At 46.2% G+C, this 24,086-nt stretch overlaps 1 protein-coding gene across 2 annotated transcripts in view; it reads right to left on the reverse strand.

The window, feature by feature from the left end:
- Positions 1-24,086, reverse strand: part of Specc1l (sperm antigen with calponin homology and coiled-coil domains 1-like) — a 105,679-nt gene that overhangs the window by 3,620 nt on the left and 77,973 nt on the right. For both annotated transcript variants that reach the window (XM_087597685.1, NM_001039455.2), the window contains exons 14-15: positions 1,269-1,385; positions 605-664 (exon numbers count right to left, since the gene is read on the reverse strand). In XM_087597685.1, the coding sequence (XP_087453811.1) occupies positions 605-664; positions 1,269-1,385 (177 nt within the window). The remainder of the gene's footprint in view (positions 1-604; positions 665-1,268; positions 1,386-24,086) is intronic.

Below are 24,086 nucleotides of genomic sequence, written 5' to 3' on the forward strand. Positions count from 1 at the left end.
ATTTCCACAACTTGGGTTTTGCATCATGAGCAACATTTTCAGCACCTTCTTATGGCCCCTGTGAGGAACTATGGGCAGTGCTGTCCACTTCCGGATAGCTTCTGGGCTCTTGACCCTCACCCTCTAGACCAGTGGTGACTCTTTCACACAGATCCTCATGTTGTGGTGACCCCAACCATAAAATTATTTTCATTGCTGCTTCATAACTGTAATTTTGTTACCGTTATAAATCATAATGCAAATAACTGTGCTTTCCAATGGTCTTAGGCGACCCAACTGAAATGGTCATTCGACCCCCCAGAGGAGTCTCGATCCACAGGCTGAGCCACTACTGCTGCAGACTGACAGAGGGCACACAGCACAGCCCTGTGACACTTTCCCTGAACCTACAGACTCTGCTCATGAACAGACAACCATGAAGAGCAGCTCCATATAAGGTTGCTGGGACTGGGGTCCAAAGCTGCTTATTCCTTTGGATAATTCCTCAAGAGAATCATTTGGTACAGCACTGAGATCCTGTGAGTGTTCACATCCTCAGTCCAGTCCAGCCATGACCACTTTTCCTAGGCACTCACTGTCAGCAAAACCTCAGTGAGGGGCTTACCAGAGTGGATTTGATTCCAACACTTTCAGCTGCCTGGAAAGCCAAGGTGAAGTTCCTTTTCTGTAAGAGAGATCATGTCAGTGGGGTGTGTGGAAAGCGGAAGATCATGCAGGGCAGACCCTAGCCCTCAGGGCCTTGGCTCTCCTCTGCAGCCAGCTCCAGCACTACTTACTGTTTTCCCACTCTGAAAGCTGCAGACAGCTATCCAGAGACCATTCTCCCCTGTGCAGGGTCCCTACAGGGCTTGGGCCACCATAAAAGAAAGCAGGGGCCTGAAGGACCTTTAGAGTGGGGTACCCTGAACCATAGCTTGGATACAAGACTGTCATTGCTGAGTTCCATGGTGTACTACGATAGGCTGTGAACAGAAGTGCTGGTCCTGAGGTGACAGGAGGCTGCCTAGGCTAGCTGGACTGCCCTGACCAATCATGTCACTATTATCTTTCTTTGGGACTTCTTAAAGCCCTTGAGGCTAAATATTGCCAACCAAAGAGAGCCAACTACTCCCACTAGGAATGCTGTTACAGGGGCGATAGGTGGACCCGGGACTGGCTGGCTGAAGTATAAACAAGGAATCCAGGGGAATGAGCCAGGACAGGCTACTGTGAGGCAAGGCTGGAACGAGTGGCCCACCGACAAGGCACCATCCCTGGTTTCGGCTCACCTTCTCTTGGCTGTTCAGCTCTTGATATGGTATGTGGGCTGGGAGATAGGTGTGAAGAAGTGCGCAGAAAGCCAGCCCATCGTTCCAGCTGCTGCTGAAGTTTGTGATGTCGATATTCTGAGGGAAAGGAAAAAACGGGATGAAGTGTGATTTCTCAGTTCTCAAGAAGGTAGGACACTGACCCCCCAACCCCTATCCCATCCCATGACCTCACTCTAGAGGAACCAGAGTGTGCTATGGGCCATGCTCAGTGCTTACCCTGTGACCGTCACTAGGTCTTTTATGGGTTGCCCATCCCACCCATCGATCTACCCATCAGTTCTGTGTTCCTGTGTAGTAAGGCCTGGGCCTCAGACATAATCTATAAGCTGCTTCACACATGGCCTGCTGTGGTAACAACACAGACTGCCAGATGTGAGCGATGACCAGTGAGCTTCCTTTTTTTTTCTTTCTTTTCTTTTCTTTCTTTCTTTCTTTTTTTTTTTTTTTTTTTATTAACTTGAGTATTTCTTATTTACATTTCGAATGTTATTCCCTTTCCCGGTTTCCGGGCCAACATCCCCCTAGCCCCTCCCCCTCCTCCCCCCATTGCCGCCCTCCCCCCAACAGTCTAGTTCACTGGGGGTTCAGTCTTAGCAGGACCCAGGGCTTCCCCTTCCACTGGTGCTCTTACTAGGATATTCATTGCTACCTATGAGGTCAGAGCCCAGGGTCAGTCCATGTATAGTCTTTGGGTAGTGAGCTTCCTCTTGTTTATTAAAGCACTGAAAAGGTCTTTAAGCTAGGCAATGTAGCACACACTTGTAATCCTGATACTCAGGTAGACTGAGTTCAAAGTCAGCTTGGGATATACAGCCACTTTAAGACTCTGTGGCAAACACCAGCCACACTACTAAGGAGACTCTCCTATCTGCCTGCAAGTAGTGTAAGGAGCTGCACGGATTTGGCTTTGGTGAACAGTCAACATGAGAGTGGGCATTTTTGATAACACTGCTGCCTTTGACCACGGTCCAGTCAGATACCCCTCACTCATGTTCCTCTAAGGAACTTCAATAAACTCCCTGGTCCGCTTAAGGGAGGGGTACAGTAACAACAACATCTCCATCCTTCTAGCCACTGCATCTCAGAGGTAGGCATGCACAGGGACTGACGTGCACACTAATGGTGTAAAGCACCCCAAAGCCATCAGGCCTTGGCACACACGACATGAAGACTCCCCCACTCCTCATTTCACATCTTAGTTTATCACATGCCACCTTCAAGTGCACTGAGTCAACCTCGTGAGGCAACAAAGTCCAATCTCACTGTGAGGCAAACCACGCAGCCTCTGAAATCCATCCACGAATGAGAGAAGTCCCCAGGTAACACCAACACCTCCACAGCTATGTGAGCTACAGTTTCACAGCTGGCAAAGCACTTCATCACTCTCACTTCTTTTATAAAAGGACAGGTACTTTTTAAAAACACTGGAGACCAAGTTCTGAGCTGAGAGGCTGTCCCATGCTGGCCAGTGTCTAACTGAGTTACATGGTCTCTTCATGGAGCAGTTACAGGGCCAAGCTCTCTCTCATCAGCTACAGCACCAAGTGCATTTTCTTGCCCCTGACAGTGTGCACAGAACACTGCCCTCTGGCAGCACCTTCATCAAGCACACCTTTAAGTGTAGCGGCTCTAACAGCAATGGGTAACCTGACTACCTGTTGTTTTCCACCTCTGCAGCTGACTTCAACCATTATAAACTTGTTTGGAGAAGGACAGCAATCTGACCAGACCTGGAAGAATGGGAGGAGTAAGTTGGTGGTGGCCAAAGTGCCTTGAATAGCAACTGAAGGGTGCTCCCACCCCATGGTATCTTTCTTCCCCAAATGCCTGGGTCTCATTAGAAGCCTCTGTCTTGGTACCATACTGACCATTTTTCTGTTCTGGCCATTTTCCTCCTCCCCTTCCCACAGTCTCTGCTCCGGTAATAGCTACTATCCCAAAGGGGTTTCTGATGATATTCTAGTCACCTTGAAATAAACGATGGGTAACAGCTGCCTACAGAAGACACCCCCCTCCTAGACATAGATGTCCACGAGCGTAGACACACACTCTTGTGCAGTTGCCTCTCTTGTCTCTTTTCCCGTCTGACTCTTAGCAGACATCGAGGGTGGCCAGCTCCATTGGAGATGAAACACCAACCCAGGGTTCTGGGCAGCAGAAGAGGTCACAGGAACTGGAACTTTTGTCTCAAATACCACAAAAAGAAGCATCTAAGTCCTCCTTAGCTAGAGTTTTCTATTACTGTCATTTTTGCAGCGCTGGGCTGGGGGTCCCCACAAATGCTAGGCCATGCTCTACCACTGGGCAGCTCACCCTGGAGCAGTCTTAAAAGAGGGCGATAGCTTGAGGGTGAGTCCTCACTGCTGCATAGCTTGCCTACATGGTCTGTAAGACAATGAATGGGCAGGCCTGATAAACCGCATGGTGTACAAGGTCCAGTACGAGACGAAAATGAAAGGTCTTTTGTTTATAGAATGCCAAGGGGGAAAGTCTGCTAATGGGACTAAAGTGAAAAGAGGAAAAAAAGAAAAGAAAAGTCCTTTCCATGCTTCCAGGATTTGCATCTAAGTGACTGACGCAGAAGCTGAGGCACAGGCCTCATACAGACAACAGGGCAGGAAGTGTCTCAGTGACACTCAGTCCAGTGCTTGCAGACCAGTGGCAGTATCTCACTCGAGGTCACCGACTGCTGGAGAAAGACAAACCTCTTCTTCCTGTGTCGGTGCCCTCTTTTGCTCCTGAGGACACAGCAGTTCTCACAGGGTTGTGGACGTGCCTGGCTTCACTGTGCCTCACAGCAGAAACTCTTGCACCCCAGCTGACTGGCCAAGGCTGGCTTCCTTCAGACAAACCCCACCCTGCTGGGGGAAAAGCTGCTGGTGCCTCTTTACCCTGTTCCTCCCCTCAAAATAGACACAGGATATGGTTCCTGGATGGACCAGGGGTCCTGGGGTTTCAGGTGAGAGGCGCTTTTGATAGTTGATGATAACATTTCAGATCAAAATAAAGCCCAAACGCAGACAAGCTGGCTGGGTCTTGAGCTCCTATTCCCGCTCAGTGGGGAGGGATGCTAGGTCTGGACACAGGGGTGCTCCTTAGGAAGTGGGAAAAGTCCACAAGCCTGAGAGAGCAGGTCTACTGCCTCCAACCACTATCACTGTTTGTAATGGTCAGGGCTACAAAGGTCTGCAGACACTAGGCTTGCTGGCAAAGGGAAAACAAAAAGCTCAGTGCTAGAAACAGAAGAGGGGAAGACCCCACCCACGTGTGCACATGTGAAGCTCTTCATGCCCTGGTTAGAAGCCCAGTGGTACCATGACAGGATGGTAAGCAGCTTGGAGAAGAAACACACTGAATAATAAAACATCATACCAAGTTACCAGAGAAACAGCTTTTCCCTTCATCACCCAGGTCCAACGGCTCCGCCCTGCACATGCCACCATCTGTCCCGTAGCAGGACGGAAAGTAGGCTCTAGGTCAGTGGGATGGGTAGGAAATCCTGGGGCCTTCACCAAGTCTGTTGCCACCAGAACCAACCTCTCACTCTGTCTTTCAGAGTCTGGATGACCGAGTGCAGCAGGTGCAGTCTGATGTTGTCTTTGCAAGCGCAAACCTGAGCATCCCTCTCAGGTCAACAGCCAAGCCAGCCAGACTTGTCTGGGAACCACTGCCCTATACAGTCCTGTTGTCATTTCACCTGCCCACGATGGCCAAACGCAACGGCAATCTGCGGTTTTCTTGGCACCTGGGTGGTATAAACTTAAACTGTCTGTGACTCAGAAAAACCCAAGTCAATACCACTGTGTGAGGCTTGTAGATGGGGGAGGGCCAGGCCTCACTTCCTGAACACGTAACTGAGAGCAGCTGTCCCAGGCGTCAGAGAAGGAGACATGTAACTGTCAGTCCACTCTGATGACCGACTGCTAAGCCTTTAGGAGACACCTGGAGAGCCTGAGTGTCTACTCACTACAAAGAAGCAGGTGCTAGCAGACCCAGTCTATCACCATTTGTGTCAAAACAGCAAGATGAGTATGGCCTCCTCAAGTGGACCTGTTGTCTAAAATAAGGCTTATCATAGAAACATTAAGGAAAAAAAGACACACAGTGAATGGGCAGGGAAAAAGGAATGAATCTGGGAGGGTGTGTGTGTGTGTGTGTGTGTGTGTGTGTGTGTGTGTGTGTGTGTGTGTGTAGGGGTTATGATCAAAACACACTGTATAAAAGTCTCAAAGAACTAAACAAACAGAAAGTAAAGGGGACCAGACAACCTGAGGAGACAGTGATGGCCTCAGGTCTGCACTGAAACACGAGCTTACATGTGAGGCAGCACGTGGCCCTGGGAATTGAAGCTGCTGACTGACATGAGAAGGAGGGGTGTGGGATACGGCTGTACCTTCTGAGGATCATTTGCCCATTCAATGGATCCTCACCTGAGGCCAGGCCCTTGAGTCAGGCCTTGGTACTCAGGAGTAAAACAGAAGCCCACATGGGGACCTGACGCAGTCCAGGGCCAACAGAAGGCTGCCAAGTGAAGTGTGGTTGAATGGACTCAGAAGAGTCAACGGGACCTGGCAGGCTGGGGCTGCTGACTGTAGAGGTCTGTGGTAGCAGAAAAAGGGAGTTAGGCTACAGATGGACTTGGTAACAGGTTAAATACATGAAGGGTAAGTGCATGTCGTGCCAAGGATAGCCCTTAGCTTCTCTTGGCAGAACCAAACACCTGTACTGACCTTCACAGAAGCAGGGCTCCCTGGAAACAGGGCTTAAACATACAAGGAGTCACATTTTGGGTGCATTAACTTTAAGGTACTTTGTAAATAGGCAGAACAGGCATGGGAGCACTGATACATGGGTGCAGGGGTCATGAGAGAAAATTCAGTGAAAGAGTAAAACTATCGGTGTCCTCAGTAGACTCACCCAGGAGACACAGTAGGGCAGTAAGGGGAAAGGAGACCTTGGAGCTCTCCGAAGCAGTGGCCACGCTGATAAAAAAAAGCATTAATGGGGCATGAAGAGGACCAAAGAACTGAAGAGGAACTTGCACGCAGAGGAAGAGAGTGTTGGAGAGATAAGGGCTGTGGCGCAGCTCCGTGGTAGGAACTTTCCTATCATTGCTGAGGGCCTGGGTGTAATCCCCAGCACCACGTAAGTGAATGGAAATGCACAGCCGAGAAGACAGCAAGGCAGTAGTGGGGCTCAGAGGCCAAGGGGACGGAAACCTCTAACTTACAGTGAGAATGGCCACTTGCAAATCAAACACAGCAGAGGCCTCTAACCTGTAACAGTGCGACCCGCCAGGCACCTTCTCACAAAGATCTACAGTGACAGCTCTAGCTTTTAAAAAGTAGCCTTTGGTGTACAAGGCAGACCCTGATCTTCCAGGGCTGTCCACAGCGACGTCTCTATACTGTAGATTAAGGAGGGTTACAGGCTGAGGATATCACTTCTCAGTTCCTACAGGACAGCCGATGTCTCGGCCAGCCAATCCCATGTATGTATGTATGTGGAGGGTGGCCTGAAGCCAATCTCATGTATGTGGAGGGAGGCCTGAGGACAACTTGCTACAGTTGTCTCTCTCACCGTGTGAGTTATAGGATCCGAATTAGGTCCTCAGGCTTGGCAGCAAAAACTTCTACCCACTGAGCCATCTCATCATCCCCAAAGATAAAATAAATCTTAAAAAAAGAAAAGAAGTATCTTGGGGTTGGGGATTTAGCTCAGTGGTAGAGCGCTTGCCTAGCAAGCACAAGGCCCTGGGTTCGGTCCCCAGCTCCGAAAAAAAGAAAAGAAGTATCTTAAAGAAACAACAACACAGCAGCAGAGGTTGGGCAGAGTGGCATGTGCCTGCATTCCAGCATTCTATGGCTGAGGCAGGAAGATGCTGGGTGTGGGGCTAGCCTGGGCAACATAGTGAGCATCTGTTTTGTAAGCAAACAAACCAAGAGGGAACTAAGAAATATACTAGTAGTTATAGTTCCAGTTTTCATTCTGAATTCATACTTCGCACTTAGCTTCTCCATCAGTATTGGGCTTTTCAGCTTGGCAAGTCAGTTAGTTCTGTGTCTGGAGCAGGACGCAGAGACAAGATGTGTGATGTATATGAACACAGGAGTGCGAGAAAGGCCCAATGAGAGCTCACACAGGAAGCCCAGGCAGGAGGAACCAGGAAAGGCAAACCTGGGATACATAATTAAACTATGTCTTTATATAGTCACACTCACTTTCATCTAGGAAATGTCTACAATGTGAATAGAAAATACCTTTTCTTTGCTTACATGTGATATCATCTGTGACACTCACCTTGGAGGGCCTGGAGCAGAGAAGCCCAGGGGATGATCCTAGGGGAAGGCCTCAGTAGGCATCAGATGGGCCTGTCTTCTTTAAATGCACTGGGAGTTTAGGGGTAGGATATGAAAGCCAAGGCATACATACATCTTCCTATGTATTTAAAGTGACACAGAACACTGAAGAGTGGAGACTAGGACGATGGCCTGGTTAGTGAAGTGCTTGCTGTGTGGACATGAAGCCTGATGCAAAGGTCCTAGCACCCACCCACTGCTGGGCAGTGTGGCGCATCTGTGATGCCAGCACTGGGGAGACAGAGGGAAGGGTCCTGGAGGCTTGCTAACCAGGCAGGCAGTCTAACCTAACTGTTGAGTTCCTGGTTCAGTGAGAGGCATGTTTCAAAAAAAGATATGGTGGAAAGCAATTGAAGAAGATACCTGGCATGGACCTCTGGCCTCCATATGCACATGCACACAGGTACAGGCAAATAGGCAACCCCGCACCCCTGCACACACATCAAAAATGTTTGAATTTGTCTAAAATTTAATTAAGGACCACAGAATACACCCATGAAGACCACATGATCTTTAAAAAGCTATTAAAGGTCGGATCTATTTAAGGACATGCCATTTTAAGGGCATCTGGCAAGAAGCCAGAGGGCATGATTCATCATCTTTCATCCTCTCCTTCCGTAGGCCCCTGCTATGGAAAGCAGAACTGCAGACCACCGTGGTACAGCCATCGTCATTAAGAACCAGTTTTGTGATGTAAAGTGGAAAAAAAAAAAAAAAAAAAAACAAATAACCGAGAAGTAGAGCAGGAGCAGGAAGAAGTCACTCTAGTGCCCGCCTGCCTTCAGGCCAGAGGCAGGCTTGTGTACTGTCCCCTTCAGGCCAGAGGCAGGCTTGTGTACTGTCCCCTTCAGGCCAGAGGCAGGCTTGTGTACTGTCCCCTTCAGGCCAGAGGCAGGCTTGTGCACTGTCCCTTCAGTTATAAAAAACAGTGAAAATAACCTCCTTTTAATCCGTCCCAGAACTGTTAAAAGAAGGACCGGGGGAGAGATGTGGGAGTCTTGTGCTACTATGCCCGCTATGCCCTTTCCTTCCTGAAACTCAGCCAAGCTGTTGTAAGGTAGGGGAAAGAAGATCCACCATGAAGTCCAGATGCTGGGACCGCTGTCACAGTTTGAGTATAAACTGTCCCCCAGGCTTGCTTTTAACAGTTGCCTCCCAGGTAGTGGCACTACCTGTGGGCCATTGGGAGTGTGGACTTGAGGTACATTCCCCCTGGCGCTTCTTCTTGTATTCCTCATCACCAGGAGTAAATAGCCCTCTCTACTACACAGTGCAGCTGCTTCATGTTCTGCTCAGACACATGGGGCTAAACAGCCAAGAAACCATTAGCAAACATAAAGCTTCCCTCCTGAAGTTCCTGTCAGGCAGCCATGGCAGAGCCGGGGAGCCTCCAAAGGCAGGGCTGCTGTCCTCCTGGAGACCCTTAACCCCACTGCACACCACAATCATTGGCCAAGGTTTCCTCTCCCTGGATCATCGCTTTCTTTAAACCTTTTCTTTAGGTGATGTGAGGGAGGACCAAGAGCAGGTAGAAAGTGCATTGGACAGGACTGTCCAGAACATGGTCACAGGGACACACCCTAGAAGCTGGGAAATCAAGGAACACAATTAAGAACATTTGTGTAGAGAGGTTTTATGTTGATGAGCTGGTGTCTGCTGGACTGAGAGGCTCGGCGTTGGAAAAGAATAAGTGTAACACAATGAGTAGCAATGGTCCCCCAGAGGACGGACATTCCTACTGCGCCACACAGCTTCTCAGCCAAGGCTCTGCCAGGCGTGACTGGGAACCACATCTGCCCTCCAGATCTACCCAGCAGTTCACAAGAGACGGCAGCACTGGAGCACCGAGAAGAACATACACCATGGGATACACCCATAAGCTCCTCTTCTGTAAGTAAACCCGACAAAAAAGGAAGGAGTTTATTGACAGACTTTTAATATAATGTGGAACCTTATTTGCATCTTAATTTAAGCAAGTCAATAGTACAGTCTGAGCTACAATGAGACTGAATGGCTGGACTTGGCGTTAGGGGTTGGACGTCCTACGCAGATGACGTAGGGTGGGGGTACACGAGAAAGTCTCATTCCCGTGACAAACAAACTCACATTTGATCTAGAAAGAAAACCTGCCTACCTGCCCAAATGCACACGGACAGGAAGTGTGACGTGTTCCCCAAAGACGACACTCAGGTGGCCAGTACACCTGTGAACAAGTGTTCAATACCACCTACTGCTCGGAGGACACAACTCGAGGCCACCGCAAGATGCCACTTCAAAAACAGCAGTGGGAAATAAGCTAGGGGCGCCGTTCAGTGGTAGGCTCTATACTTATACGTGCAAAGCCCTGTCCACCACCATGTACCCCCAAAATGACAAGCACTGAAGCCACCAAGGAGGAGACTCACAAGTCTTCAGCCGGCTACCATGGCCACCATGTGACTGGCAATTGTACTCCCATGGCTTACAGGAACTGAACGCAGATGTTCATATAAACAAATGAACAGCAACCATCAAAGAGGCGTTCCTCACAGTGGCCCCCAAAGGGAGACACTCCACACGCCCACCAGTGGGGAAAGAAAATGCCGTCTTTCTGTGCAACAGAATATTTGTCAGTCATAGAGAGGAAAGGGGTACTGGCACATTACAACATGAATGAATCCTGAAACTAAGTGAAACACTTAAAAAGTACATTAGTGGTTGCCAGGTACCAGAAGAGAGGAAAGGAGAGTGATAACTTCCTATATGGAAGATTCCCACTGGCAACTGATGGAAAGTTCTGGAACCAGGCAGTGTGATCCATGTACAGCACTGGAAAGGTTATTATACCATATAATTAATATATATGTATATATATATATATATATATATATATATATATATATATATATATATATATATATATATTTTAAACGGGTAAAAGGTAAATTTTATTATGTTTTTACCACAGTGTTTTAAAACCAGGAGACATCGGCAGTGTTTTCTACCCAGGTCTTCTACATGCCAGGCAGAGCTCAGTAGCAAGTAAGTTCTTTTGGAGTATTTACTAAAAGGTTACATAGCCTGACTGTACTTGATTCTTGAAAGACATTTATGGGAATATATTATGGCCCAGCCTTAAAAAAATTACTTCTTTTTTTTTTTTCTTTTTTTTTTTTCGGAGCTGGGGACCGAACCCAGGGCCTTGCGCTTCCTAGGTAAGCGCTCTACCACTGAGCTAAATCCCCAGCCCCAAAAAAAAAAAATTACTTCTTAAAAACAGCAAAGCACTATGGGGTAAGTGTCAGCATCCCAGTGGCTTTCTTCACCACTAGGAGACTGAACATTCCTAGTTCCTCCAAAGAAACTGGTATAACTGGTATGCCACCCCCATGAACAGCTTCTTCAAACCAATGCCAACACCAACACGCCCCCAACTGGCTCAATGCTCCAAGAATGCCACCAAGACATGGCCTCAAATATATTGAATCATCACAAAAAATAAGAGGTAAGTTTGGAGGGGCTGTTAATGGCTTTCTAACTTTTTTTTTCCAGTCAAATTACCCTATTTTGAGGGGATAGTTCAGTGCAGGTCAGGGCAAATGTCACTGTAAGAAAGAAGGATCTGTCTTTTCCTGCCCAGAACCCCTTCCGTCGGGGAGTAACGTTTTAATGGAAGAGCACCGAAGACTGGCAGTGCCTGCCTCCTGAGAGCCCAGGAGAGTCTAGCTACAAAGTTTAGCCCTGTGCCTGGCCAAAGCTGGTGGTGGGGTTGCTGTCCATTAATGAACTAAGGGCAAGTTGTGAGCATTTTTATTAGCAGCTTAAGAATTAGTTTTGTCTTTCTTAATTAACATTTCCACAAATCTGCGATTTCCACAGACTTAGTTTTGTTTTGGCAGGGTTATTACTCACCAAGATAAAATTCTGACTTCCAAGGGAGGAACTTACAGTGGCCTTCCAACCTCTGCCCTGGAGTGTGTTCTGGGAAGGGCTTGGCAAAGCAAGATGGGAGGCTGCTGGTACGGAGGTCATTGTCTATCCCAACCTCCTAAGAGAACGGGCAGCATGTTTGAGGGGAAGATTAAGCATTCCAAAACATCTCTGTTGGCCTTTTTCACTACATTCTTAGGGGGTGTCATCAATTTTGTGTTCAGGGTCTGAAAGTGTGGGGTGTGAACCTCAGCAAAGCATCTTAGGCAACCAACATGGAAACCTTGTTCAAACACATTCTTCAAGGAGACCCTCTGATTCCTGCTAGAACTCTGCTGAAGCGATGCAGCTCCTCAGCGGCTACGACTCTATTTCACGTCAAGGTGAGTCACAGGGGCATGAAATCACATTCTCAGTAGAGTGTGACTGAAAAAGGGCGAGTGAGGTCAGAGCATCCCAAGTCCCAGCCTACTGTGGGTGGGGCCTCTATGTTGGCCACTCTGCGCTAGCTACAAGAGCTCACACACATGGTTTTTCACTCTTGTGACTGAGCCTTGCCTTCCTCACAAGCAGGAGGAAACAATGACCACGTGTGAGAATCAACAGGAGGTTGGTAAAGTGACTAGACCCTCTTGTTGGAGCTGGGCATACAAAGCCTTATCCTGCCTTTCCTGCTCTTGTCCACAAGACAGTGTTGATTCAAACAAAAACATAGATATAAAACACTGCTTCCCCATCCTCAGGAGAGGTCTCTGGGTACCAAGACAGCCACAATAATTTCTCTTCTCTAGACATGCCTGGAGATGAAGAAAGCCTCTATCATGGGTCCTCAATGTATACATTCAAGAGAACTGCACTTACATAACTTTGCTTCCCAAAGAGACTCTTCAAAGGTGGGCTTCATCCTACCTAAGCACTTGAGCAGAAAACCTGAGGGTTTCCTAGAGTCAGCCATGGTTTGCTGAATAAGAAACACACAGAGTGAGAAAACAGTTAAGACAAGTACAAATCCAGAAACAAAGCCAGAGCATCTGAAAGCACAGACGGGGTGAGTATGTCCTCCAAGCCCACAGCGCACTGCTACTTTAATACATGAGACCCGCACCACTGCACTGATGGTGACCCCTGCACACCTGGGACACATCACTTCTCTCTTGGAACTCACGTTTCAGGAAGGTCACCTGTTTGCCTGAATGAGCCGGCACAGGAGACTTGGAAGGACCATTCACCTCTTCTGCCATGGCTCTTCCGAGCTCTGAAATGTAGATGCTGCCTTTCGCCTGACATAGCATGCCCAGGCCATCCGAATGCAGACATCTTGATGTGAAATGCCCGTGGTCTCTCAGGAGCTCAGAAAGGAAATGATCTCAGAAAAGAGATGCTCCATCTACACAGCCTGCTCACCTTACAATACACTGCTTTTGCTGCTTACAGCAGGAACCACGCTGTTTTCTTAAACCTGTGAGTATGTTACTCTACACCAGAGTCGTTGTGGCGGAAGGAAATGGCTTGCTCCTGCTAAGCCCCGAACTCCTCAATTCACTTTCCTTTAATACAACAGATGTTAAGAGAACCCACAGGAGATTTTACTTTGGACCAGATACAGCAAACACTACTGTCAAAAGATGAACAGAGCTGACCAGGCTTTAGAGGAGAACACGTACTCTACCACAGCTGCCCCATGTGTGACACTTTATTCTTGACTCCATATTGTTTCTGACTTTATTTTGCAAATGAGTCCATTACCAGTTTTCCTTGCTATTTTCTTGGTATATAACACAGGATGCACCAATATATAAAGCACTAAAGACCTTAAGGGAAATACAAAGGCAACAAAACTAGATGTTGATGTCGTTAAAAATATTTGTAATGATAAATCTGAGTCATTAAAAAAAAAAAGTTAAATTATGCCCAGGAAAAGGCATGATTTTAAGACTTGGAAATAATGGTTTCAGAAATAATTGGAAAGTTCCTGAGGACAAAGGTCACACTCTAGATTACAAGCTGTTCCTGTTTGTATTTAATTACCTCTCTGGCTGTCCACAGTAAGTGGTAAGTACATAGTTTATGGTTTAGAACAGAAACAGGAAAACAGTTCTTCACAAGTTGAGAAGCTTAAAGGAGCTGGCACCACAGACACACTCCCGCAAGCACCCCACCTCAGAGGCATAACCCCAAGTATCACTGTCACTCGGCACCAAGACCCAGAGCAACGCCTGCTTTCTCCGAACTGAATTTCCTCCTAGGAGTGTGGAGATGAAAGCTCTGTGCACTGTAACAGTAGAGACTCAAACCCATTATCTACAATCTGCTTCCTTTCCCCACGATCTGTTTTGTCCTCCATCCTTTCTAGAGCCGCCATTACCAATCTTGGAGAGACATCCTCCTCTTGGGGAAGGTGTGTGCTCTTTGCCTTGCTGTCTCTGATATTATGGGCATCCTGTATAAATCAGTGTGACCATGCACTGTCTTTAAGATGCTTTTAAATTTTTCTATCACACACAATCGTCCCCCACTTAAGAGCCTATTGGCTTCAGTGTTCACCGTAACTCACGTCTGAAACCATGTACAGAGATGAACTCAGACTTAAACACATAAACGTTCCAGGGGAAATAGAGAGAGTTCTTTGAGATCTCGGGTTAATCAAACACTAATATATTATACCAAAGCATCCATAAAATATTTTCCATAAAAATAATTTCAAAAATTAATGCTATGAAAATAAAGATTGGTCCTTCCTAAGATATTAAGAGTAGAAATAAGTCATAGAAAGTGAGGAATGCTTGAAAGCTGGGCACTGCATATGAAGAACTTGAACTCAGAATATTTACAGAAATCAACAAACAACGTAAACTAACAAATTAAGCAAAAGAACTATACAATTTACCAAATAAAATATATGGTCACAAATATTTTTTGTGACTAGAAATATGGAAATTTCTTGTGAAGAAGAATATGGAAAAGGTGCTACAAAAAGTAAAGCACAAGGAAACTCCACTTTATACTTCTGAAGGCCGTCAGCTGCCCAGAGTAGTCTTGTGAGGATAAGAAATAACCAGAATCCTCAAACACTTGTGGGAAAGCAGTGAGGCAGTCCCTCCTCACCTCAGACCCCTCTCTTCACATGTGCACTTAGATATGCAGTCAATGCTCTGTCACTCCCCAGACCCATACATCCAAACCTGAACGTCTATGGTGAGAGCATAAGGAGCCAAGGTTTGGGCAGGTGATCAAGTCAGGAGAGCAAAGTCCCAGTGAATGGCTTTAGTGTCCTAAAAGATCCCAAGCTGAATATGGTGGTACATGCCTGTGACCTTGAGAGAGGGGAAGGGAGGGGAGGGGAGGAGAGGAGAGAGAAGAGAGAGTGTATGAACGCATACGTACACATACACACTTGTGTGATAGGCTGGAAGATTTCTTGAGTCTATCTCCAGAGGAGGAGGAGGAAGGAAGGAGGGAAACAAGAAGAGGAGAAGAGAAGAGGAGAGGAGAGGAGAGGAGAAGAGAGGAGAGGAGAGGAGAGGAGAAGGGGAGAGGAGGGGAAAGAGGAGAGGAGGGGAGGGGAAGGAAGGGGAGGGATGGAGAATCCCAAGGCAGATAAGGCAGGTACTGTGTTGCATGTCTGGAACCTGGAGTCTAGGAGGCAGACACAGGAGATCAATGGCAACCTGGGGCATGAGCCTCACAATCTTGATCATTGGACACCCTGATCTCAGACTCTTGTCTCAAATCTAAAAGAAATATTTTTGTTTGTTTACAGATGATACTTTATCTATGATACTGAGTAAGAGCAGCTTAGCTAAGCTATCACAATACCATGCGCACACAAGGGAACCTAGTTTTACTTACAGTAAGCAGTAATGGGGAATAACCCCAATGCTTGTTAGATGATGAAGAAACACCTATAATATGGACTACTACTCAGAAGAGAGGGAAACGACATGGACATGGACAACAGAGTTGATTCTCAAAGATAATGCTATGTGAAAGCAGCATCTCCTAGTCTGTAAATGATAAAATGGACAGAGATGTAATGAGAGCAGACGGATGACAGCTGCCAGGCAGTGAGGGATGAGGTGGGCCTAAGAGAACACACAATGGGAGTCGAGGGCCTTCATGTGCTAACGTGCCTGGCATCTGCAGCTACAGTCTAGGTATACAAATGTGATACTACTAAACTAAAAGTGTGTATGCAGCTTAGTAGTACTTATCAGTTATGCTTTAATACATCTATTTTAAAAGGCATTCCAGGTCCACAAACCAACCAACCAACCAACCAACCAACCAACCAACCAACCAACCATTCAGGTATCTCAGAATTCTCAGTTTTCATGAGAGCCGTGCCAGTTGTGCTGGTGTGCACCTGCGAACCCGGGGCTTGGAGACCTGGGTAGGAGGGTCTATGGTCGGCAGACACAGCCCTCTTACCTCTGACAGAAAGGTGATGTCTGGTGAAAGACAATCTGGAGAGTGACTGAGGGACAGGGCTCATCTCCTTAAGTGGCCGGGACACGAGCTCCATCTCAGGGGCTTTGCTTCAAAGCCCTGGAGACACGTTTGGATTGAACAGTGACCTGCTTCCCTTAACTGCTGCTTATTCTCATCTGCAGACGGCTCTGCTTCCCCAAACTGCCCCATTCTTGTGAAGAAAGGTTTATTGTAAAAGGGAGTAGAAGACTGTCCATCTTGTGTCGTACTACTAGCTTCTCTGATGACTTATATAAGAGAGAGAGGGGTCTCTCGTGGGCATATGGCTGCAGCAATCTTTCTAGATTCTCTTTAGAACCTGTCACACCTCTCCCAACCCCCAAGATGTACCCCCCTTGTTTTCCTGCCCCTGTGAATGGGTACAGCTTCATTCCCGCCTGAAAAACAGCATGGCAGAGGGAGCACCGAGACGAAGACTACGTCACAGAAGGAGCGGAGTGTTTGCCCGTCTCTCTGAAGACACTTGTGCCTAGAAGGCAGGTACAGCTAAGGGAGGTTATGGATAGAAGCTCTGTCACAGCCATTAGCCACCAACCACCAGTCCTGAGGGAGGAAACTAAGAGATGATTGCAGCCCCAGGCAGCACTGAGCCACCTCTGAGGAAACTAAATGAAGAAAGATACCCATTATGCCCCACCCAGCCTGCAGAGTGATGAGCTAAACAGATGAGGTCATTATCTGAAGTCATTAGGTTCTGGACAGTAAGTTCTGGGCGGTACGTGCAGATGAGCAGACCTTCTTTCTCTCAGACCTAAAAGGCCCATTCAGAAAAGAAACCTCTTTCCCCTCCTGACAACACCTAATAGCTGGCTGCCCTTTCCATAATTATTTGTCAGGAGGTGGCCATCTTCACAAGTAATCTGCTTCTACAAATGGAGAGGTCACCCTAAATACCCAGGATGTCCTCAGGCTAAACTCCTTTATGAAAGCCAAAGCAATCAAGTATATAATGAAATCAGCATGTCAAACGTCAGCTCCACTGTAGCTGCCATACCACTGAGCTAGGATCCAAACCAGAGGAAACACCAGAGGAGATGGGGACTGTCCACATTTACTTACAAGGATATTTTAAAAATGACTTGAACCAGATATTTTAACGATCTTGCTTTTAGTAAAATTAAACAGATCTTGAAAATTTACTTAGCTATTTTCCCCTCTATTTTCCTTTCTTAGCATTGCTCGTAATAAGAAAACATACTCATGAAAACATACTGAGAATCAGATTGCTGCTGGGGTGCAGGCTAGCTTGGTGCATAACTAGGCAGCAGCTGGTGCCCGCCTTAGCCTACAAGTCTCCAACTTCTGAGGCTAGAACGTGAAGTGCTGACTCAGTAGTTATCGTTTTCTTTCTTTTTCTTTTGAAATAGGACCTTTCTATTCTATGTAGCTATGTATCCCAGCCTGGTCTCAAACTTCTAACAATCCCCCCATTCAGCCTCTAAATACTGAGTTCAAAGGCATGTGCCACCAAACCAAGATATAGTGTCCCCCTCTCTTTAAAGACAAATTCACGAGGCTCAGGCTGGCCTCAAGCTCACTTTGCATTAGAAAACAACACTGAACTCTGGTCCTCTCACCTCTACCTTCCAAGTACTGGATGTATGGACATGCACCACCCACGTGGCTTTGGAGTCTTGCTTTGCTGTTCTCTGAGTGGTTTGCCTTCTTTGTTACTTTACTTATGTGAATGTGGGTATGTGCACACACACAGCTGCCCTTAGACAGCAGAAGAGGTGTTTCCCCTTAAGAAATCCATTCTCGAGGCCACTGTTTTTACAGTAAACCGAGAACAACAGGAGCCGAGCATGCCGCTGTCAACCACAGCAGGTTCGCTCTACAGCACGAGTGGAAGCTACAGAAGCAGGAAGAGCAAACCATCGTCTGCACCCAGTGGCAAGACAAGGACCTAGAAACCTGTCCACACCCTTGAAGCCAGTCTCCCTTCCAGTCTTTCAGGAACCCACTGGTGAAGTAGTAACACTTGGACCCATACACCTATCTTGCTGCACGCTGGCCAGGACTGTTGGGCAGCTGGAAGAGTATCATTGACAAATAATTCCCCAATTTTATAGCCTTTGAATGTAGATCAAAATATTTACAATGAAGAAACTCTAAGTGGGCATTTAAGAATCCGTCTTGTCATTTAAAACCAAGTTGTCAGCCAGGCTTAGTGACTCAGTAGGGCTCCTCCCTGTGCGCTAAAGCACACTTGCAAGGCATGAGGGCTCCCACCTCAACTCCAGCAACTGGGAGACTTCGAGCTGCATTACAATGTGAGAGCCAAAACACAGGACATGATCAAAGGAATTTATGCAATGGTTCTAAGAAATTAACTTTTATAGCAATGACATTTCTGGAAATAGATGTCGATAGTTGCTGTCAATCATGCTTAGACAAAATGCAGTAAGTGCATTTGTTTCTGGGAAAACTTTGTTTCCCTGCTGCTATGTTTGGCATTGAAAGGAATCCCTTGAAAACAGGAAGCAGCTCTTTCACTCCACCGTGACCACAAAGCTATCATCTAACCTCTGCAGGTTAGCACATGGGCCCAGGAAAAGCCCTGAAACTCGGGCTTTCTGTTCCCTGCAGTGTCTTGAGGAAATGAGAAGGTCTCCTCTGTGACTGCTTTCTAGGTGACGGTCTCTTGCCATCAGGGTGGAGGATGCTACATGAGAGCTGTGTTCCTACGTCACCGTGCCACATTTTAGCTGGCACACTCCACAGAGAGAATGGGTGGGGCGACACAGTGGGCTATTCTTTGTTCAAGTATTTTTAACCCCTGGAACACAGTAATATTTACAAACAATAAGATCTTTTCACATATTCGGTTTCCACACAAAAGACAATGTAAAATGAAAAGACTTAGACTTTCACTTAGATTTGATTCAGATTGAACCTTATCTACACTCACACCTTTTTCATTAACTCTGGGAAGGTAAGGAAGCGAAGCTCTGCCTTGCCCTGGGGAATTCTAGTTGTAACTGTTGTGCCCACCCTCTCTGGCCTGGTCCTAACTCTAATTGTGGAGCGAAGGCAGTGTAAGGTGGGGAAAGGAGAAAGAGAAGGACAAACTCAGGTGTAGGGGGAGCAGCACGCTGTCCTGTCTGAGAGACACATGAGTGCTCACTGAAAACCGTAAGGGAAGAACGGGAACAAGAACGGGACAAGTCGGGGGAAGTGGCTTCTTTATTCCTAGGGAATCCTCTGCTGTGTTGCGTGGGCCCAGGCAGAATGGCGGGAACCCGGGCTGGAGGCATCTCCTCAGGCCGAGTTACCTGCACACATATGTAACTCAGGCCTAGAGCGCTGACCATGCTCTCTTGACCATGTCTATCAAAGGAACTTCCTCTTCTCTGCTTTTCTGGGAATGGTCTACTGTCCCAAAGGATACAGGAAGGCTTCTTTGTTAACTATTTCTGACTATGCTGACTCTACACCATGGAGATACACACCCCTAAAAGAATGAAGATTAAGTTCTTGCCTTTGATTTGCTTAGTCCAAAGAGGGCTGAGGTTAGGGAAGAGGAATCCCAAAAAGCATGCTAGGAGATTTTTGGCTGTGGTAGAGCAAAAGATAAGACAAATACTGCCTCTAAAAATCAAATCCAAAAACAAAAATGTCAAAAAATAACTATGTAGAATACCAGAGATAAACTAAAGGCAAATAACAAATTAAGAAGTATTATTCATGGGGTTGGGGATTTAGCTCAGGAAGTGCAAGGCCCTGGGTTCGGTCCCCAGCTCCGAAAAAAAGAATAGAAAAAAAAAAAAAAAAGAAGTATTATTCATGAAAAGTGGCTAAAATGTATGTGTGTGTGTGTTCCTCCTGTTAAAAACTCTTTTTTTTTTTTTTTTTTTTTTTGGTTCTTTTTTTCGGGGGACCGAACCCAGGGCCTTGCACTTCCTAGGCAAGCGCTCTACCACTGAGCTAAATCCCCAACCCCTAAAAACTCTTTTAAAATCCTTTTTTCTTCTAATACTATCTCAAGTTTGTAACACACAGAGAAATACTGAGACTGACAGTGCGAAGAAAGAAGGAAAAAAGCTATTCTGGGCAAAGTTGCTATTTTTCTTTTCTTTCTTTCCTTCTTTACTTATTTTTTTGAGAAAATTAGGACAACCCATAAGTATATTATGGTAAAAATTGATAGTATAAACCTTAGAGAAGCCATTAACAAAGATACTAATAAATCACCCGCCATCCACAGAAGCCCAGGGAAGAGTTGAGCAGCGCTTCTCAGTTGGAAAAGTGCTTACCTGCAAGCACGAGTGCCCGGCGTAAATCTGGGCATGGGCCATGCTTGTACTCATAATGTCGGAGAAGTAGAAACAGGAGGATCCCTGGGACTTGCTGATCAGTCAGCCTAACCTAATGAGCCCAAAGTCAATGAAGAGACTGTCTAAAAGAGGAGAAGGAGGAGAGGAAGAAGAGGAAGAAGGAGGAGGGGTAGAGAAGTGGTTAAGAAAGTATAGCGCTCTTCCGGAGGACCAGTTCTGTCCCCAGCAGGCATGTCAGGAGCTCACTATCACCTATTAACTCCAGGACCCGGGCTGGACTCTAAGGATACCTGCATGTACACACACACCCACATACTCACAATTCAATTAAAATAAAGTAGAAAGGTGAAACACTCAAGGAACACGGCCAAGCTTGACTTCTGACCTCCATATGTATAAAGATACACATGCAGTGGGCAGAAGTATGCATGAGCACAGCTCGCTCGCTCTCTCTCTCTCTCTCTCTCTCTCTCTCTCTCTCTCCACACACACACACACACACACACACACACACACACACACACACACACACACTACATAGCCATGCTGAATGAATAAAAGAAAATGAAAATCGATATATTATCAGATAAAATAAAATTAAGATTAAAAACATCAGGGATGAAAAGCAAACTCATTTCCTAACAACAGAGGCAAAGAGAAAGAATCCTAAACATGGATGGGCCCAGTAAGTCTCTGCAGGTAGGCAAAGGAGAGCACAGCTGTAACCCCAGTGTGTGGTAGTGCTGAGGCCAGAGAATGGCCTCAAGTTCTAGGGCAGCCTGAGATACAGAGAGAGACCAACAACCAACCAGCATCGAAGTGCCCGGGCTGTTAGAACTACAGGCAGAGAAGCCTGCGGTTACTGTCAAGAGAGTCTAATCCCTCAACAGGTGACAGAACAAGCAAACAAAGACTAAGGCTGAAAAGGCACGAGCGCTATCTCAACAAGGAAGCTGAACTGCCCTCTGTCTACACAGCGTCTCTCCAGCCCCAGTACATCAGCGGCCTCTGAGTATTAGCAAAGCATATTCTGAGTCCCAAAGGAGTCTTAAAAGAATCTGAAAGAACTGTCTGGGAACACTGGAATTAAACTAGAAACATGAAGATCTCTGGAAAAATCCTCAAATATTTAGAAACCAAATGCTATTCTTCTAAGTAGCCCATGGTCAGCCCATGGGTCAAAAACTCAAATCAAGATAACATCTTTCACCATAATAAACTGAAACGAAATGGGCCTTTCTCAGCTCCACCTTAAAGTAATAAGAAAGAAATAACAATTACAGTGGGATCAGTGAAACAGAAAATAAAAATAACAGAGAATATAAAACCTAAAACCAAACATTGATTCTTTAATAAGACAAATCTATTTGACAAGATTCTAGGTAGATTAATCTGAGGAAAGAAGACATAAATCACACTATTAGACACAGAGGATCCTGTGACACCTATGACCTCACCAACAACTCAGACGAAGCAGACACACATACAAACCAAGCTCACTCACAGACAGAGATAAACAGTCTGGACTGTTAAAGAAATCAGATTTTATAGTTAAAAACTTCCCAACAAAGAAAACCCCAGGTTCAGAAGGGTCTCTGGGAAATTCTATCAAACACATAAAGAAAAATGTGCCAGTTTTACACAAATTTCTCAAATCTCAAGAGTAATTCCTAGCAGTTTAATTGAGGAAGTCAGTATATCTTGATACCATATCCTGACAAAGTATAAAGAAACAACCTTAAGAGGTTCTAACAATAAAAAGAAAATTAACCATTGAAATTTGTCCTTTGAATACAAATGATTTAACATTCAAAAGTCAGTGTAATTCTATTAATAAACCAAAAAGGAAAAACCATAGAATCAACTCAATAGATACAGATAAAACATTTGACAAAACCCAATACTCATTCCTGCTTGCTTGCTTGCTTGCTTCCTTCCTCCCTCCCTCCCTCCCTCTCTCCTTTCCTTCCTTCCTCCCTCCCTCCCTCCCTCTCTCCTTTCCTTCCTTGCTCCCTCCCTCCCTCCCTCTCTCCTTTCCTTCCTTCCTCCCTCCCTCCCTCCCTCCCTCCCTCCCTCCCTCCCTCTCTCCTTTCCTTCCTTCCTTCCTTTCTGAGGGGGTATTTACCCTTTATTGTATGTACATGGGTTTTTTGCCTGCGTGTCTGCCTGTGTCCTACGTTCATGCCAGAAGAAGGCATTTGATAGACATTTAAAAGCTGCCACATAGGTGCTGGAAACCAGACATTTGTCCCCTGGAAGAGCAGATAGTGCTGTTAACCACTGAACTACCCCTCCCCTTTTCTGAGATAGGATCTCACTGTCTATACCAGACTAGCCACAAATTCATAGAGATCCCCCTGCCTCTGCCTCATGAGTGAGTGTTGGGATTAAAGCCATGTACCACCCCGCCTGACTCCTTGATTTTTTTTTTTTAAGAAACCCTCAGCAAGGAAACCTTACTTACTGATGTCATCTATCAAGCAAAAAAAATAAGTAAATAAATAAATTAAATAAATAGGGTAAAAGTAGTATTCAACTCAAGGTCTGACGAGTTGCCAGTCAAAGCTAATTACGGTATAAGGGAATAGGGTAATGCTGACCCCTCCTCACTAAAAGCTTTGAAAATTTGTTAGACAAGATCAAAGGTTGGATTGAGGTAGGGGATAAGAAAGCCCGGTAGAGGAAGAGGAAGAAATTCGGGAAGGGATCACTAACAAAGACCTGAAAGTTACACAGAAACAAAAGCAGCTTCCAAAAAACCAAAACAAAAAACAAAATGAACAAAAGAAAGAACAACCTTTCTATGTGTGTGTGTTTATATGGGGGGGGGGGGGGAGAGGACACAGACAGTTACCCGACAGACATTGCCCCTACTAGAGATCACAGGCTAACAAACCTCTGAGTGCCGGGAATAGGTCAGCTCTTTTGGAGTTGTTAGCTAGTGTGGTCCCATAGGCCCTCAAACATTAGAGATTGCCAGTGCTCTTGGTTGCCCTCCAGAACGTGGTGGTAAGACCCTGTTGCTGAAAACACCACATACTTGAGTCACAGACCATAAAGAAACCAAACAGGTACTGACCTGGAAGATTCATCACTACTGTTTAGATTTCATAGTGCTGGAAGGTGCTATACATTCTACTGGAAGAGAAAAGCAGCCAGTCTAACTTAGACGTGAACCCTGAGAGCTAAAATGACTACTGGCCTGGTAGCTAAAAGGACTACAAGCACACTAATGCAAAAATGTCACAAATACCATGGGAGTAACCAAGCACTTTTGGGTCAAATTGTAGGCCCAACTCTACAAAATAAAACCCATGCCTTGGCACTATTATAGCCAAGAACCTGTGGCCAGAGAGGTCTTGGGCCCTTGCAGTTTATTACTCTGCTAAACTGACAGTATTAAGTTGACTCCTTAAAAAAAAAAAGAATTATTATATATAAGTACACTGAGGCTGTCCTCAGACACACCAGAAGAGGGCATCAGATCCCATTACAGATGGCAGTGAGCCACCATGTGGTTGCTGGGATTTGAACTCAGGACCCCTGGAAGAGCAGCCAGTGCTCTAACCACTGAGCCGTCTCTCTAGCCCCGAGAGCTGACTCCTAATGCCTTATCGCTGTATCCATAGGTTAGTGCGTCTTTTAAGCCTCAGAGAAGCTTCTTTATGCAGCGGCAGATGACGACTGACACAGACCTGAAACTGGGTGAGGAGCAGACCCTGGAGAGGATGCCTGCTGTCTGA

The sequence above is a fragment of the Rattus norvegicus genome, chromosome 20, assembly GCF_021556685.1.
Source record: "Rattus norvegicus strain SHRSP/BbbUtx chromosome 20, alternate assembly SHRSP_T2T, whole genome shotgun sequence".
In the NCBI taxonomy this organism is placed as follows: Eukaryota; Metazoa; Chordata; class Mammalia; order Rodentia; family Muridae; genus Rattus; species Rattus norvegicus.